The 19,162-nt window shown below is 42.3% G+C and overlaps 1 protein-coding gene across 1 annotated transcript in view; it reads right to left on the reverse strand.

Annotated features, from left to right (window-relative positions):
- The window catches only part of LOC109938368 (ALK tyrosine kinase receptor-like), a 532,290-nt gene that overhangs the window by 256,543 nt on the left and 256,585 nt on the right, over positions 1–19,162 (reverse strand). Inside the window, exons 7-8 of the mRNA XM_048601345.1 lie at positions 17,202–17,296; positions 5,780–5,914 (exon numbers count right to left, since the gene is read on the reverse strand). Of these exons, the coding sequence (XP_048457302.1) occupies positions 5,780–5,914; positions 17,202–17,296 (230 nt within the window). The remainder of the gene's footprint in view (positions 1–5,779; positions 5,915–17,201; positions 17,297–19,162) is intronic.

Genomic DNA, 19,162 nt, shown 5'->3' on the forward strand with positions numbered 1-19,162 from the left:
TTTTTCTTAGAGGCTTCTAGTAGTATTTCGTGGATTGAGTTGGAAGTGAGGACTAAAATGCTCGGACTATGCACTTCTTTATGCAAATTACAATGGTGTCCCTATAACCAATGTGGGCTCTCCAAAGATTTCATAGAATCCCTACAGTGTGGAAACAGGCCCTTCAACCCATCAAGTCCACACTGACCCTGGGAGCTCCCCACCCAGACTCATCCCCCTGTAACCCACCAAATCTACACATCCCTGAACACTATGGGGCAATTTAGCATGGCCAATCCACCTAATCTGCACATCTTTGGACTGTGGGAAGAAACTGGAGCACCCGGAGGAAACCCATGCAGACATGGGGAGAATGTGCAAACTCCGCACAGACAGTCACCCGAGGGTGGAATCAAACCCAGGTCCCTGGTGCTGTGAGGCAGCAGGGCTAACCACTGTGCCATGCTCTTGATTTGCATTTCTAATGCAGTCTTTCACTTGCTTCGGATGAGAGTGTTGAATGGAAGCATATTCTAAGGTCTCTTTAAAAACTGATTAAATATTTTCCTGGAGGTTGGGTTATATGTTGTTTGATCAAATGTCGTTTTGATTTTTTTGATTACTATTGCATTTACATTAGCTGAGAATATTGTTACTCTAGTATTCCTGACTGCCAAGTTACACAAGAACGTTTCTAAATTCATTGTGCAACTTGGATCCTTGTTTGGGTTCATCCCTTATTCACATTTATTGCCTGTGATAGAATTGTTGTGGCCAAGGATAGAATTTATATAAGGCTACCAACCTACATCAGCAAATTTGTGCAGGTGACAGATATTGTATAACTGGCTCAGGTGCAATTATGTCAAACACCATAATAAAACTAATTTTAGAATTTGAAGATGTGAGAAAAAAAACCTTTTTCTCTGCAGAATTTCTATTCCTTAATCCAGGCTCAGCAAACAAATCTATACAGGATGATTAAGATGCACTGCACCATTTGTGGAGAGAGAAACAGAGCTAACTGGAGGATCACTGACCTGAAACATGCGGTGCAATTTTCAATTATTCCAGCTCTAGAAGCAAAAGGGGGCTTGAAGCGATGAGGAAAATCCTTCAAGCTGGGTCCCTGACATGTGTCTGCCTCCACAGGATTATGCAGGAGTCGGGATTACACTGGGAATGGTTACCTACCTGACCATGTGACTATTCAATTTAGTCTCTTGAGGGGAACACACCCTCTTAGGTATTCCTCTTATTTCAGGCAATTGCAGGTGGAGGTGCCCCTTACACCTTCCTTTATTTTTCAGTAACGTCCACTTCTGACAGTGGAGCAGCCAATCTATGATTCTTGGACAGCCTTCTGGTATAACTCTAGATTCAGGAACCCACCCAGCAAACTCACTTGAGTGGGGGTCCTGGAATTTATTTGACCGCTTCCTCTAAAACTGCCTTCCGGGCCTTTTTTTTGTCCATTTGATCATGCCTTGTGGGAGTCACTGACTCAGCCAGAACTTATTGTCTGTTCCTAAGAGTCAACCACATTGCTGTAGGTATGGAGTCATATATAGGCCAGACCATGAACGGCTGGCAGATCGTTTCTTAAGGGATTTCAATAAAACTGATGAGATTTTACAACAATCAACGGTGGTTGCCACTAGGTCAACTTTTTTTAAATTCCAGATATCATTGAATTCAAATTTCACTATCTCCCAAGGTGGGATTCAAATGTGAGTCCACAGATACTAAGACTAGTCCAATGACATTTCCACTACACCACTGCCTTCCTTCTTAGCTATGAACATACAAATTAGGAGCACAAGTAGGCCATTCAGCCCATCACATCTTTGCTGATGCTGGTATTTGTAGTTCCTGTTGGCAGGATGGGATGCATGAATGAAAATCTTGCCCGGTAACTCTGTTTTTCTCCACTGATGCTGTCAGATCTGTTGCATATTTCCAGCATTTTCTGTCTTATTTCAGTGATCCAGCATCTGTAGTATTTTGCTTTAGTTCTGCACAATTGTAATGTTCTCTCCAGTTAAGTTAATTTCAAGGTGTGCTTGCCTCACAGTCAGTTTAATTTACTTCAAATTTCTTTTACATTGAGCAGAAAAGATAGCACAGTGTACGAGTTGGATATTTAAAACTGATTTCAAATTAGACCCTGGAGCATAATGATCTTTCACAAATATATTTGCCAGACACAATGACCAATTTGAAGCAGAGGGTTTCTGGCACATCTGTCAACAAAGATTATAAAGCAAAAATTATCTCCTTCTCCTCACATGCATGTACACCAGGACAGGAGGGGTGGATTGGCTCCCCTCTTTTTAACTCCCTTAGTCAGTTCCAACAAACATTTTAAATTATTTTTAGCACATAGTTATGCCATGTTTTAATTAAAACATAGCATTAGTCAAAATTATGAAGCCAATTACAAACTTCTCTTGAGTGAAATAAAGAGGAATTTTATTACTTACTAAACCCAAGAAAAGTAATGAAACGTGACGTCAAATAAATTTGATTTGTTTATTGTCACATGTATTTTATTACAAAATACTGTAAAAATTCCTGCATGGTTTTGCCACTCTCCAGCACTATCTTAAAACACAGAAAAATAAACCAAAACATTGAATATTAAGGCATAAAAGTAAAAAAAAAAGTTTTCCACTTTACAGTCCCTGTTGTTAAATGCTCCACCATGGGCCATGGGCCTGGTGGCCAGGCAGGAGTCCCTTCACTGTGTTACCGCTGCTGGGATGAAAGTTGCCTCTCTTTGGCGCCATCTCACCTCCACCGATGCCCTTGCCACTATGAGTCGTCACTGGACCTCACCTATGCAGACACCACAGGTGCCACCAGGCACTGTACCTACTCCGGCGTTGCCATATGTCCCCTTCAGGCATGCCATGCCAATGCGGCCACTGCTGATGCCACCAGGTCTTGTGCTGGACCCAAGCTCACCTCCGCTGCCACGTCCATGAATCTGCACCGGTCACAGATGCCGCCTAAACATCGCCCCTGCCGCAGTATCCATGAGTCGGCACTAGGACCGCCTCGTTGATGCAGAAGCTGTCAGAACGGATGGGAGCCCTTGAATGGCAAGCAGGCAGACAGACAAACTGAGAGATGTATCTGCATAAGCTTGAATGCTAGTAGCGGCAGAGTGCAAACAGGACATTGGAACACAGGAACAGAACTAGATTGCCCAGGCCCTTGATTTTATTCTGCCATTCAATTACATCATGGTTGATGTCTCCCATGAGTCCATTTCATCATGTTTGCTCCATATTTCCTGACATACCTAATTCAGAAAAATCTTTTGCTCAACCTTCAAACTTTCAGTAAACCAAAGGCACATCCTTTTGATGTTTAAGTACCAGATTTCCTCTACTCACAGTGAATAGGTTAATCAAAATTTGTCAGTGATCTCTACGGGCACCCATACTGCTTAATCAGAGACCTTTGGGAAATGCCCATGTAAATTGTAATTGTGCAGTGAATTTTATTGCAATACATTCATTATTCACAGTGTATTCGAATAAAGTTAATCTGCTGACCATATGTTTCAGAATCAGTTTCATTTTTTATGGTCGTTCCACGAACATGAAGAGAGAGATCTACTTTATTTACGTTGCCTTTTTGTTCGGCGGAGGCTGGTACTGCAGTGAGGAATCACAGCAAAATCTTTGTTTGCAAATGGTTATGTTCAAACCGAACATGTGGAAACAGAACTTCCTCCCTGAGTGAAATTAGCAAATTGTTCAAATTGTTCATCTTTGCACAGCAGAAATTCCAGGCCCCAGTTCTTTGCTGCTCCTACTGTGGGGCAGTTGCAAGTGACCTGCACTCCTTTCTTCCTCTTTGCCACCCTATTCTCCGCAGCCAATGCCTACCTGGTAGTCATTCACCACCCAATAAAGTAGTGGCCCGTGTACCAGCTCATAGTCCTTTAGCGATGACGAGCATACAAATTAGGAGCAAGAGCCGACCTTGAGCCTGCTCTGCCTTTAAGTTAGATCATGGCTGATCTGACTGTCGCCTCAAATTCACATTCCCACCTATCTGTGTTCAACTTTGACTCCCTTGTTCAAGACAAACTAACTCTGTCTTTAAAGTACTCAATGGCCCTGCCTCTAGTGCTCTCATGCAAAGACAGTTCCATAGAACTTGTACCTTCTGAGAGAAAAAGTCTTGTTATTTCCATCTTTAAATGGAAGACTCCTTGTTTTTAAACTGTGTCCCCTAGATCTAGTCCCTCTCATTATTTCAGGTTGGAACTCTCCTCGTTGGAGTTTAGAAGAATGAGGAGTCATTGAAACATACAGGATTCTGAAGGAGAGTGACACAGTGAATATTGTGAGGATGTTACCTCTCATGGGACAGTCTAGGGTCAGACGGCATTGCCTCAGAATTAAGGGGCTGAGATGAGGAGGAATTTCTTCTCTAAGTCGGTTCAGAATCTTTGGAACTCCTTGCCACTGAGAGCTAGAGTCCTTTTGTATAGTTATGGCTGAGATAGATAAATTCGTGATCATTAGGGGAATCAAGGGTTACAGGGAAAGGGCAGGAAAGTGGATGTGAAGAATATTGGATCAGCCAAGATCCGATTGAGTGGTGGAGTGGGCTTGAGGGGCTGAATGGCCTACTCCTGCTTCTATTCCTTATTGTCTTATGGAAAAATGAATTGCAACAATATACATTGTTGCATTAGGAAATTTTATTTATTCACATTCATTTGAAGGCATCTGGATTTAGCACCTAGAGAACCAGTTGCAGGCAATTCTGCCACTTTCTCATTTGTATTTCCCCCTCTTAATCTGTCATTATTTTGCTAACCTGATATTTACCTTCAGGCATACTTTAAGACGGAGCAGACAGTAGCTGCAACACTGTAACTTCTATCAGTGTACAAGCGAGTAGAGATCTAATTGATTTCCTCATTGGAATGAGGGAACCAAGAGATAATTTATTTTGAGGAGAATCGAACACAAATTATGGACGTTATGCTTCAGTTATACAGGGTATTGGTGAGACCACATTAGATTAAATGAGGTCACAGTTACACACCGATGAAATATGCAAAGAAAAGCAGAGTAATTGGAAAATTCTTACTTCTCATTACACCAATAAAACGACCTTTTATTAAAATAAAGAAAATATCGGCGGCCAAGATTTCTAGCAGGGAATTGGCAAAATTGGGGGGCTAATTTGCTAACAATATGGGGTGGAACCTAAGCTGGCTTCCTGTTCCATACAAGAAACTGCTTCAAAATCAACCTGGGAATTGGGGTTGGCAAGTCCATTGCTTGGCCTCCTTTAGCACCAGCATGTTTTAAGGACATCATCAGGAGAGAGGCATATTTCCACAATTTTAGTCCAATACTATTTTTTCCTAAAGAACCCTACAACATGTTGATTGCAGAAGTTTCATTTCAAGATGAGCACAAGGGTTGAGACTGAGCTACTTAGTTGTCACAACATTCTGATCCATCCTACAAATCAAAATTTATCTCCAGATAAGCATGCTGTTTCACTGCATTCATTTTATTTTATATTTGGAAACAAGTCAGAATAAGGTGGTATCAGATGTTGCTATATGTTGTCTTTTAAATCTCATAGACCCTTCTTAGATCAAGCTTCAAAAGATGAACATCCCAAGATGCAATATCCCTAATACGTCATATAAAATAATCCAGGAGAAGCTTTAAAATTGGAAAACAAAATCTACATTCTAAATCTATATTCCAAAAACAATTTTTTAAGATGTCAAATGAAGTATTTAAATGGCTCATACCTGACAGAGCATTGACTTCAGTCTCCTCTTGTACTTTCTTACTCGCAGCTGTAACAGTCTTGTCCACAAAGGCTCGGCCTAGCAGAGATTGGCTTGTGTTGGCAGATTGATTTGTGGGAGAGCTGTCTACATTGCCTATGTTAAAGAAAACAATTGAAGTCAAATGTTTTCCTTGATGAAGTTTGTGAAAATAACTGGAAAGAAAGTAAATCTTCTAAATGTAAATTCTCTGTAATGTGAACACAGATACATATATTGAAATTAATGTAAGCCACTCATCCCCTTAAACCTGTTCCAACATTCAGTAAGATCATGATTGTTCTGATTAATCCACATTCTCACAAAACTGATAACTTTTCACCTTCTTGATTATTGAGAATCTATCTACATCTGCTTAAAAAATATTCATGGACTCTGCTTCTACTGCCTTTTGAGGAAAACCATTCCAAAGACTCATGACCTTCTTGAGGTAAGTTCTCCAACAAAAAGAATTTCTTTTGCACGTTCGCTTTGTCAAGGTCCTACATGATCTCATGTGTTTCAATCAAGTTGTCTCTTACTCTGCTAATTTTCATTGGAAACAACACTGGCCAGTCCAATCTTTCCACATAAACAATTTACCCATTCCAGTTATTAGACCTAGAAATCTTCTCTGAACTGTTTCCACTGCATTTATATCCTTTCTTAAATGAAGTGACCAATATTGTACACAGTACCCCAGATGTGGTCTCAGCAGAACCCTGTATAGCTGAAGCATATGCTCCCTATGTTTGTGTTCAATCCCCACACGATAAATGATTACCTTCTGTTAGAACTCCTGTGTACTAACCACCTATGACTTATGCATGAAGAGACGCAGATCCCTCTGCATTCAGAACCCTGCAAACTTTAACCATTCTTATACTCTTCACACCAAAATGGACAATTTCACATTTTCCTACTTTATAATGCATTTCCAGATCTTTTGCCCACTCATTTAATTTACCTTTGGAGCCTTTTATATCCTCTTCACAATTTACTCTCCTAAATAACATTGTATCATCAGCAAACTTTACAAGCATATCTTTAGATCCTCCATCCAAAGGATAAATTGTAAAATGTTGAGGTCCCAGCACCAACCCTTCAGACACATCAGTCACTACATCTCTCCAATCAAAAATATACATATTTATGTTTACTCTCTGTTTCCTGTTAGCTAGCTAACCAGTCATTATCCATGCCCCTACATCATAAGCTTTTATTTTCTCTATAAACTTTGATGTGCAACTTTATCAAATGCTTTATCAAATGCTTGTTGGAAAGTACCATACATCCACCTCTTCCCCTTTATCCACAACATGTGTTACTTTCTCAAGAATTCCAATAAATTGTTTAAATATGATTAACTGCCTGAAAACCATGAGCTTTTCTAAGTACCCTGTTATAATGTCTTTAACAATAGCTTTTAATATCTTCCCTATGACAGATGTTAAGCCTACTGTCTTGTAGTTTCCTGCTTTCTGTCTCCGTCTTTTTTGGCCAAAGGTGTCATATTCACCATTTTTCAATCTAATGCAGTCTTCCCTGAATCTAGGGAATTTTGGAAAATTGAAACCAACTAAAATTAAAACTATCAACTGTCTTACCAGCTATTTCTTTTAAGACCCAAGGATGAAGTCCATCCAGAGACTTGTTGGCCCTCAGTACCAACAATATTTGCTCAGAAACACTTCCTTGATGATTATCATTTTCTTGACTTCATCCTACCCTTTTATTTCCTGATTTTCAGCTATTTCTGGAATGGCTACTTGTATCCTCTATAGTGAAGACCAATGCAAAATTCCCTCCTCCTCTGACCTGCCATCTCCTTATTTACTATTATTAAGCCTGACTCACTTTCTACATGACTAACACCTCCATTCTCAGCTTTTTAAATTATCTGTAACAACTCTTGTTAAGTTTTTATGTTTCTAACTCCTTTGTGTAATTATATAGTTTTTCGTGAAGTTTGTTATAAGATTTAACTTTCATAATTAATGGCAAGTCCTCTACTTAGAAATTTATTTCTCTTTGGGATGTATCTCTTCTGTGTATTTGAATGTGGATTATCAGTCAGGATATATATCCAAACCATAAATTCTTTGGTTTGATTTCATGACCAGTCAATCTCTTTATTCTTTCAGGGGATGTGGGTGTCACTGGCAGGGTCAGCAATTGTCCTTGAAGGCAGTTAAGGATCATAATGCATTGCTGAAAGTAGCAAATGTACGCCAGACCAGGCAAGGATGGCAGATTTCCTTCTATAAAGTACATTAATGAACAAGATTGGTTTTTTTTGAAAGTTGATGATAGTTGTCATAGCCGAGACCAAATTGATCTTCTGGAGTTATTCACTGAATTTAAGCTTTATCAGCTGATGAGGTGGGAGTTGAACCCATGTCTCTACAGCAACAACTTGAATCTCTAGATTACTATTCCAGTTGCAATACTACTAAGCCACCAACTCCTGAACTGAGAAGACGATAGCAACATTCTGTATTTGTATGAAAGCTCAACATCTGACAATTAACTTTTCTTGAATCCAACATGCAAACATCTTCAATCTTCCATCTTTCTGTCTTTCTTTTATTGATTATCTCATTCTTTCCAAGTTCTATAAATTTTTCTGCATTTTGTATTTTCAATTTTGCAATACGACTGAATAAAAATCTTACATCCTATCTGAAGGCTTCTTCCACAGCACCTACCAAGATCTGCTGATTTACCACTAAGAAAGACAAAGGTATTAGACACCAGCATCTCTAAGTTCTCCTTCAAGTTACATACCATCTTGATTTGGTAACATATCATTGTTCCTTCACTGGATCAAAATCATGAAAATTGTTACCTAAAAGGGTTGTGGGTGCATCTGCAATGCATGTACAGCTGTGTTTCAAAAAGGTTTCTCACTACCATTATCTCAACCTCATGACTGAAAATAAAATGCAACAGTAATTGCTTAGTTTATATTACAAATTAGTAAGAATCGTGGCTATGTTCTTTAAGGACTTTTTGGAATAGCTCTGCGTTGTAATAAAATGAATCACCAGTCCAGTTAATTGTATACTAGTAATGTGGGAAGTGACAAGCTGAGAAAGAGCTGATGTGGCTGACAACAGGCTAAAACATGTTATCATCTCCATCTTGAATTACAGTTACTGCAACTTTCTCTTTTTGTCGAGAATGCACATCAGTCTTTCTGCTAACCAAAGCTTTTTTCTGAGACAACAAGGTGCAGGGCTGGATGAACTCAGCAGGCCAAGCAGCATCATAGGAGCAGAGAGGCTTTTTTCTGGATTTCTTTTGGCTTAATCTTCATACTTGTCAAGATGAAGGACATCAGAATTAGGCAATGGAACATCTTGTACCTTCTGATTTTATTCTAGACTGGTACAATACAGAATAAACATGTCAGAGTGACATACGTTTTGTGTTTCATTTTTCAATTAACAGTATATTAGTGAATTGGTTTTCAGTCAGCCTTCATTTTCTGAATGCCACCTTTATTCATTTCTTATTGAATTACTACATTCTTCCTACGCAATAACGATAACTCAGTGATAGATCATTACCTCAAATACCATTCTTTATCTCATTCTTTGTTATTCGCACATTCTTGTCTTGAATTGGCAATTGTTAATTTTCACAACCCATTCAATTTAATTCATTACTACACCTGTTGTATGTCAATCATGCGTCTTTCCTGCTTTGATATATTCTGTTGCCACAATTCCTGTCAGCATAAACTGATCTTTTTTCCTGTCCTGATTTATGTTTTCATTGTATATTAAGGCTGAAACATTAATTTTTTATTGCTCTATGCTATATACATGTCATTCATTCATTCACTGGCAGTCCCTCACAGATAACGATGACTCTCTTCCACCTCTCAGGCTGAGTCTGTCGGTGGCTGTACAGACCGATGCAGCTACTGCAGGCTCTGTTACACTTGGGCAGAAGATGGTCGCGGGAAGGGGTGGGTGGGGCATTGGTGTGACAGCGCGCTCCTTTTGTTGTTTTTGCCTGGCCTCCACTTTTTCCCAATGGCATGTCTCAAGGTGCTTGATGCCTTCCCCAGTTCTCCTCCCCATCTTTGGACGGTCTTGGGTCAGTGATTCCCAGGTGTCTGTGGGAATGCCGCACCTCGCCAGTGAGGCCTTGAGGGTATCCCTGAAGCGCTTCCTCCGTCCACCTGGGGCTTGCTTGCATTTCGAAGCTGAGAGTAGAGCACCTGCTTGGGGAGTCTCGTGTTGGTCATATGGAACCAATAATAGCTGATCGAGGGTGGTCAGCACTTTGGAGCTGGGGATGTTGACCTGGCTGAGGATGCTGGTATTGTTGCGTCTTTCTTCCCAGCAGATTCACAGGCTGTTATGCAGGTATTGTTGGTAGTGCTGCTCAAGTATCTTGAGGTGTCTGCTGTAGACAGTCCACATCTCAGAGCCACATAGGCCTAGCGACGGTCAGGAAAAGGTTTGTGAGGAGTCAGATGGCTTGTTGCTATGTTGTAAACACAATGCATGCCTTCAGTTTTCCCATTGCCAGCCACACATTAGCCATACAGTTGGTAACTGCAAATGGACAGGAGTTGCATCCAGCTGAACCAATACCAATTTTCAGCTGCAGTGTCATTTTTACAGATTTGAAGGCCAATAACATTTGAAGTGCTTATCTCATGCAGGCAGACACATTATTTACATCTTAATTTGGGAATGAAGATGTAATCAACATCATTTCTTGATGTTTGGGCATGCAGAACCTAATTCCTAAATGAAACTTATGTGATTTGGGACCAGTAATGCGAGGGGATCAGTTACGGTGTCAGCTAGTTTCAAAGAATCTGGAAAACATCCCATAATTTGCAATTTCTTTTCAGAAAAAAAAAACTGGCTGTGTTTCTTTTCTATGTTTTTGTTTTACTGGCATTAGTTTGCCCTGAATCCTGGGGCTATGTTTGTCTTCTCCTCTCCAGCACAATTATTGGCACACATTGGGCTCTCTGCTTCAAATCTCTCCCCTAAAGCAGCTCTGGAGGATGGTGACGAGATGGAATAAAAGTTGTGGAATGAGAACGGCCAAGGAAATTTGCACAAGGGGGTGATCTGTTGCCCATCTTTTGGAATTCTCACACTTGCATGCACAGGTCGATAGGGCCAGAGATAGTAGGAACTGCAGATGCTGGTGAATCTGAGACAACAAGGTGCAGGGCTGGATGAACACAGCAGGCCAAGCAGCATTTCTGATGAAGGGTCTAGGCCCGAAACGTCAGCCTCTCTGCTCCTATGATGCTGCTTGGCCTGCTGTGTTCATCCAGCCCTGCACCTTGTTGTCTCGATAGGGCCAGATTTTGTTTAGGAGACAAGTAATTGATATGGAGATCTTATTACTCAAAGCAAGTTGGGAGCCAGTATATCAAATGGCAGCACTCTCTCCCTATGTGCTGTTAGTGTCACCTACAGGTTGCTAATCCTGGGTCATGCCATGAAATTATTATGGTGCAAGGAAACAAGGCAGGGCCAAAGAACTACCCCAGTCAGAATCAGGAATGAATCCACACTGCTGGCATTATTCTGAACCAGGCTCTAGACAGCTAGCCAACGAAGCTAATGGACTGCTAATGACACCATCACTATGTGTGAAGAATGATTAAACTTAATAGTAGATGCTTCCTTGTAAATAAACCACTCTCAGTGGCTCTGTATGTAATAACATGATTTGCTTGCATTTGCCAAGATCAGAACAAACATGGCCCAGTTTTTCCAATGGCCAGATTGTCCATGGAGACTGTCGATGGGATTTACATACTGTGCAGCTAACTATGAGAGAATTCCCCTGGAAATATCCCCATGAAAGATTCCAATAAAGATGCCTGAAGGTGAAGATTTTGGAGGATTCTGACTCACTTAAGCTTGACAGCTATCTGAAATAAGTTAGAGAATTCAAACAGAGATAGTAGGAACTGCCGATGCTAGAGAATCTAAGACAACAAGATGTAGAGCTGCATGAACACAGCAGGCCAAGCAGCATCAGAGGAGCAGGAAAGCTGACATTTCAGGTCTAGACCCTATTTCAGAAATGGGAATTCAGAGAACTCAAAACCTATTCTAACTCCCAAATATATTCCGTTCAGCTCCTAACAGACCAGACTCCCCATAATCTCTCCGCGCTGAACTCACCAACTCCCACCTCACACCTGCTGACCCCCCGCCACTCCACCCACGCCTATCAGCTGGACCTGACACCTTTTCCTTACTGGACCTGAAAACCTGCTGGCTTGCCAGCATCCGCACACTCTGCCCCAACATCTACTCCACTGCTGTAACTGCCACCTCCCCTGCCTGCTCCATACCACTGGACCTGCATTTGTCCCCTCCCTAGCCAAACCACCAACCCCCACTCCCAGTAGTCTGGTGTGGAGTGGATTACAAAACTAGGCAACTTTTATTTGAGAAATTGAAGAACTAAAATGAATTAGTGTTAATAAAGACATGGTACTTGAAAGTTAGAGACAACAAGGTGCAGGGCTGGATGAACACAGCAGGCCAAGCAGCATCATAGGAGCAGAGAGGCTGACGTGTCGGGCCTAGACCCTTCATCAGAAAAGGGGGAGGGGAAGGGGGTTTTGAAATAAATAGGGAGAGAGTGGGAGGCGGATAGAAGAGGGATAGAGGAGAGGATAGGTGGAGAGGAAACAAACAGGTCGAAGAGGCGGGGATGGAGCCAGGAAAGGTGAGTGTAGGTAGGGAGTTAGGAAGGGGATAGGTCAGTCCAGGGAGGACGGACAGGTCAAGGGGGCGGGATGAGGTTGGTCGGTAGGAGATGGAGGTGCGGCTTGAGGTGGGAGGAGGGGATAGGTGGGAGGAAGAACAGGTTAGGGAGGCAGGGACGAGCTGGACTGGTTTTGGGATGCGGTAGGGGGAGGGGAGATTTTGAAACTTGTGAAATCCACATTGATACCATTGGGCTGCAGGGTTCCCAAGCGGAATATGAGTTGCTGTTCCTGCAACCTTCGGGTGGCATCGTTGTGGCACTGCAGGAGGCCCAGGATGGACATGTCGTCTGAGGAATGGGAGGGGGAGTTGAAATGGTTCGCGACTGGGAGGTGCAGTTGTTTGTTGCGAACCGAGCGTAGGTGTTCTGCAAAGCGGTCCCCGAGTCTCCGCTTGGTTTCCCCGATGTAGAGGAAGCCACACCGGGTACAGCGGATGCAGTATACCACATTGGCAGATGTGCAGGTGAACATCTGCTTGATGTGGAAAGTCTTCTTGGGGCCTGGGATGGGGGTGAGGGAGGAGGTATGGGGGCAGGTGTAGCACTTCCTGCAGTTGCAGGGAAAAGTGTCGGGTGTGGTGGAGCTGGAGGGGAGTGTGGAGCGGACAAGGGAGTCACGGAGAGAGTTGTCCCTCCGGAAAGCAGATAAGGGTGGGGAGGGAAAGATGTCTTTGGTGGTGGGGTCGGATTGCAGATGGCGGAAGTGTCGGAGGATGATGCGTTGGATCCGGAGGTTGGTGGGGTGGTACGTGAGGACGAGGGGGATTCTTTTTTGGTTCTTATTGCATGGACGGGGTGTGAGGGATGAGGTGCGGGAGATGTGGGAGACACGGTTGAGGGCGTTCTCGACCACCGAGGAGGGGAAGTTACGGTCCTTGAAAAACGAGGACAACTGAGATGTACGGGAGTGGAATGCCTCATCCTGGGAGCAGATGCGGCGGAGGCGAAGGAATTGGGAATAGGGGATAGCATTTTTGCAGGAAGGTGGGTGGGAGGAGGAGTATTCTCGGTAGCTGTGGGAGTCGGTGGGCTTGAAATGAATATCGGTTTCTAGGTGGTTGCCCGATATGGAGACAGAGAGGTCCAGGAAGGGGAGAGAGGTGTTAGAGATGGTCCAGGTAAACTTAAGGTTGGGGTGGAAGGTGTTAGTGAAGTGTATGAACTGTTCGAGCTCCTCGTGGGAGCACGAGGCGGCGCCGATACAGTCATCAATGTAATGGAGGAAGAGGTGGAGTTTAGGGCCGGTGTAGGTACGGAAGAGGGATTGTTCCACGTAACCTACAAAGAGGCAGGCGTAGCTTGGGCCCATGCGGGTACCCATGGCTACCCCTTTTGTCTGTAGGAAGTGGGAGGAATTGAAAGAGAAGTTGTTGAGTGTGAGGACGAGTTCGGCTAAGCGGATGAGGGTATCAGTGGAGGGGGACTGGTCGGGCCTGCGGGACAGGAAGAAGCGGAGGGCCTTAAGGCCATCTGCATGGGGAATGCAGGTGTAGAGGGACTGGACGTCCATGGTAAAGATGAGGTGTTGGGGACCGGGGAATTGGAAGTTCTGGAGGAGGTGGAGGGCGTGGGTGGTGTCACGGACATAGGTAGGGAGTTCCTGGGCCAAGGGGGAGAAAATGGAGTCTAGATAGTTGGAGATCAGTTCGGTGGGGCAGGAGCAGGCGGAGACAATGGGTCGACCAGGGCATTCAGGTTTGTGGATTTGAAAGTTACCTGGATTGAGGGCTGTTAATTCCCTGGGCTATTGATTTAATGGATGCATTGATATTAATATATCAAAATTCCATATAGTTTGGAAAGGTGCCTGTGGACAGGAAAGTAGCAAATGTACCCCCATTGTTGAAGAAAGAAGGATGAGGAAGAATGGAGAATTCCAGATCTACTAGTCCAACATATGTAATAGACAAAATTAGAAAGGATGGGGTAACTGGACATTTAGAAAGAAATAATAAAATTGGGCAGCCAACATGGATACATGAAAGGAAGATCATGCTTGTCAAACTTGTTGAAGCTTTTTGAGGATAGTATTTGAGGCATTAATGAAGGACAACCAGAGGATTTGGTTCATATGAATTTTCTGAAGGCTTTTGATAAAGTTGTATACAGGAGGCTAGTAAATAAAATTACAGCCCAAGGGATTGGGAAGAATAACTCATATGGGTTGAGAACTGATTAACAGACAGAAAGTGGAGAGTATGAATAAATTGCTCATCTTCAGGATGGCAGGTTGTAACTTGTACCACAAGGATCAGTACTATATTGATAATTTGGATCCAGGGATCCAATTGTAATATTTGCAAATTTGCTGATAACACAAAACTGGATTCAAACCTAAGCACTGAGAAGAATGCAACTAGGCTTCAAGAGGACTTGGACAGGCTAAATAAACGATTGCGAATGTGGCAGATGGAATGGGATATGAGTAAATGTGAAGTTATTCATTTCAGTGCAAAAACACAAAGGCAGAGATTTCTTAAATGCTGAAAGAATAGAAAATGCTGGTGTCCAAAGGATTTGGTTATCCTTGTTCATGAATCATTATATGTTAAAATGCAGTTGCAGCAAGCAATTTGGAAGGTAATTGGTGCATTGGCTGTCATTCCAAGGGGCTTTAAGTTCAGGAGTAAAGATGTCCCATTGCAGTTGTAGAGAGCCTTGGTGGGACCTCACCTGTATATAGATTTGGTCCTCTTATCTAAGTTGGCACTTATTAATTGTACAAAAGTACAATGGAGTTTCACTAGATTAATCCCTGGGATGACAGGATTGCTTTATGAGGACAGATTGATGAGACTGGTTCCATAGTTCCTAAAGTTTTGAAAACTGATAGGTTACCTCATTGAAACTTACCAAATTCTTACAGGCATGACAGGGCATATGTAAATAAGATGCTCCCCCAGGATGGTGAGTCTAAAATCAGGGAACATAATCTCAGGATAAGGGATGGGCCATATAAGACTGAGATTCATCCCTCAGAGGGTGGGGAATTCTGGCTGTGAAAGCTTAATCATTGAGCATGTTCAAGTCAGAAATCGATAGAGTTCGGAGACTAATGACATCAAGGGATAGAACATAGAACATAGGAACAGTACAGCACAGGAATGGGCCCTTCGTGCCATGATGTTGTGCTGAACATTATGCCAAAGTAAACTAATCCCTTTTGTTTGCTTTTGGTCCATGTCCCTCCATTCCCTACATATTTATGTACTTATTTAAAACTCTTTAAATGCTCCTAACATATATGCCTCCACCACCACCCCTGGCAGCACATTTCAGACTCCTACCACTCTGTGTAAAAAAATCTTCCCCTTACATCTCTTTTGAACTTCCTCCCATCACCTTAAATGCATGCCCCCTAGTTTTAGACATTTCAACTCTGGGAAAAAAGATTTTGACTGTTAACCCTATCTATGCATATCATAATTTTATAGATTTCTATCAAGTCTCCCCTCAGCCTCTGCCGCTCCAGAGAAATCAGCCCGAGTTTTTCTAACCTCTCCTTATAGGTCATGCCCTCTAATTGAGGCAGGATGCTGATAAACTTCTATACCCTCTCCAAAGCCTCCACATCTTTCCTGTAATGTGGCGACCAGATTTGTATGCGATATTCTAAGTGTGGCCTCTACAAAGTCTTATAAAACTACAACATGACATCCTAAGACAACAAGGCGTAGAGCTGGATGAACACAGTAGGCCAAGCACCATCATAGGAGCAGGAAGGCTGACATTTCAGGCCTAGACCCTTCTTAGACATCCTAACTCTTGTACTCAATTCCCCAATCAATAAATGCAAGCATCCCATATGCCTTCTTTACCACCCTATCTACTTGCATGTCCACTTTCAAGTAGCTATGGATTTGACGCCCAAGATCCCTCTGTACATCAAATGGAGCTCGAGTGAGAAAGTTGTTTTGAGGCAGATGGTCAGCCAGGATTGAATTGTTTGGTGGCACGGTGGCTCAGTGATTAGCATTGCTGCCTCACAGTGCCAGGGACCCAGGTTCGATTCCATCCTTGGGTGACGGTCTGTGTGGAGTTTGCACATTGTTTGCGTGGGTTTCCTTTGGATGCTCTAGTTTCCTCCCACAGTCCAAAGATGCGCAGGCGAGGTGGATTGGCAATGCTAAATTGCCCCATAAAGTCCAGGGATGTGTAGATTACGTGGGTTATAGGGGAATGGATCTGGGTGGGATGCTCTAAGAGTTGGTGTGGACTTGTTGGGCCAAAGGGCCTGTTTCCAGACTGTAGGGATTTTATGAATGTAAGAGCAGATTTGAAGGGCTGAATGGCATACTCCTGTCCCTATGTTCTTAAGGCATGAACAGAGAAACTACAAATCCACTGTACTAATTAAATTCAATTCTCAGAGATAAAGTGGTGTTCTAATTCACTGCCCCACATCCAGGTTCTGTCTTTGCATTCTTATGTATGTTTAACTAATATCAAAAGCACATGTAAAATGTGAATAATAAATAATCTTTGAGAAATCTGCCTCCAAGCACAGAAACAACCCTGGAACATGTCAAAAGCTGAAGCCACCACTTTACTTATTCAGAAAGGTTACATTCTGACACCATACTGTTATAAAACAGAAAAGAAAGTGACAGACGAGTGCAATGATTATACTCACTTGATAGATAACAGTCAAGGCTGAGAGTTACATTATCCAGTGCAATGATTGCAGTTGACTCATCAGTCCATACAGTGTTCAGCTGAAGCCAGAACCTGTGAAAACAACAATTATCTGGATGAAATCTGCAGTAAAATCTCAGGTCGCAGAAAGGTCTTTAAAGGTCAGCTGCCTCTTCTTCAAAAAAGAAGGATCGCTTGAGGATCACCACAATGGAAAATGCAAAAGAAAATCAATCTGCCTCTCGATTCAGTCCACATGGATCAGACTGAACAAATAATGATTTTGAAAAATATATAGCCACATATCCAAAGGAAAACAGGAATAAATGAACAAATCAAAGGTTATTATATTGTGACAGTGGTTTAAAAAAACAGGATTATCTAATTAATCCTGCGAAATGCAGGCTTTAAAATACATTCTAAATGTTACAGTTTACATTGCAGAATTTTATTTGCTTTAGATAAACATGAACAGAACGTTTTGTTTGGTGTCTTTGCAATATTTATGATCACTCTGGCAATTCACCACATGAAGCTTCATGAAAGTCAACCCACAGTCTGCCATTATAAAATAAGGGAACCACAAAAAACCTATTTGGCCTAAAGCACATAAAGCTTTTGCTTAGATCAGCCCAGTTTCAGCTCCTTGTCCTTTATCCTATCCCATTTAAGCAGTGACTGGAATCATCTGTTCGTACAGGTTCCTGCACAGCGCAAAGTCTCCAAACTGAGGGAGTTGAAACAGATACCATTGCGTGAGCGCACTGTTAAGGACTCAGGAACGAAGAGAAGCATTTGCTACAGAACACAGGTGAATAAGCTTTAGCAACTCCTAACATTAACATCCCAACTATGCCTTCTAATTCATTTAAGCATGAGACGATGAGCACCTAAGATTCACCAACAATAGTGACAGTGGTGATTGAGGGCACAACATCATCTCCAAATCTTAAAATTATCCCCATAATATCAAGATCTATAAATACCCATTAGCCATGACTCTCTTTTACCTCTCCCTTACTCAATTTTGCATCCATGTTGCTACCGTCCCTTTTAATTCACAACCTACAGCTTTTTTCACAAGTCTCTTGTGTGGCACTAATATCAAATGTCTTCTGGCAGCTCATTTTCAATTGCCTTGCAAATTTCTTCCTCTATATTCTTCCCACTAGTTGGTGGTAGAAAATTAAAATGAGAAATGCATTTACACCCTTCTTTCTCCTTAGTTTGAACTAAATTGATTCTGTCCTTGATCCTTTTGAATCATCCGCTTTGTCCAGCACTTCAATGCTTTCCTTAACCAAGATCGTCACCCTTCCTGCTTTTTATCCTTTCATGTATTTTCTGAACACCTTGTAACCAGGAATATTTAACATCCAGATCTTCCCTTGCTTAAACCTGGCGTCCATTGTTGCCACGACAACATAAACCCACTAGGCCTGAAATTCCCACTCAGTGGTTAGCACTGCTGCCTCACAGCGCCAGGAACCCAGGTTCGATTCCACCCTCGGGCGACTGTCTGTGCGGAGTTTGCATGATCTCCCCGTGTCTGTGTGGGTTTCCTCCAGGCGCTCCGGTTTCCTCTCACAGTTCAAAGATGAGTGGGTTAGGTGGATTGGCCATGCTACATTGCCCATAGTGTTCAGGGATGTGTAGATTGGGTGGGTTATAGGGGGATGGGTCTGGGTGGGATGCTCTGAGGATCGGTGTGGACTTGTTGGGCCGAAGGGCCTGTTTCCACACTGTAGGGATTCTAGGATTCTATGATTCTATGATGATTATATACCATACTTTGTGCTTTCATATACATTCAGTGTAATCCTGATTTTTTTCAATACTTTCTCCCTCTTCCTATTCTCTAATTTAGTGCTATCTGCCTCTCATGTACCAATGTTATCACCATTTCGTCTACCCTAGTATTACATTCTAATATTCTGTCCTCGTTCCCACACTCCAGAT

This window comes from Rhincodon typus, chromosome 9 (assembly GCF_021869965.1).
Source record: "Rhincodon typus isolate 14 chromosome 9, sRhiTyp1.1, whole genome shotgun sequence".
Lineage (NCBI taxonomy): Eukaryota > Metazoa > Chordata > Chondrichthyes > Orectolobiformes > Rhincodontidae > Rhincodon > Rhincodon typus.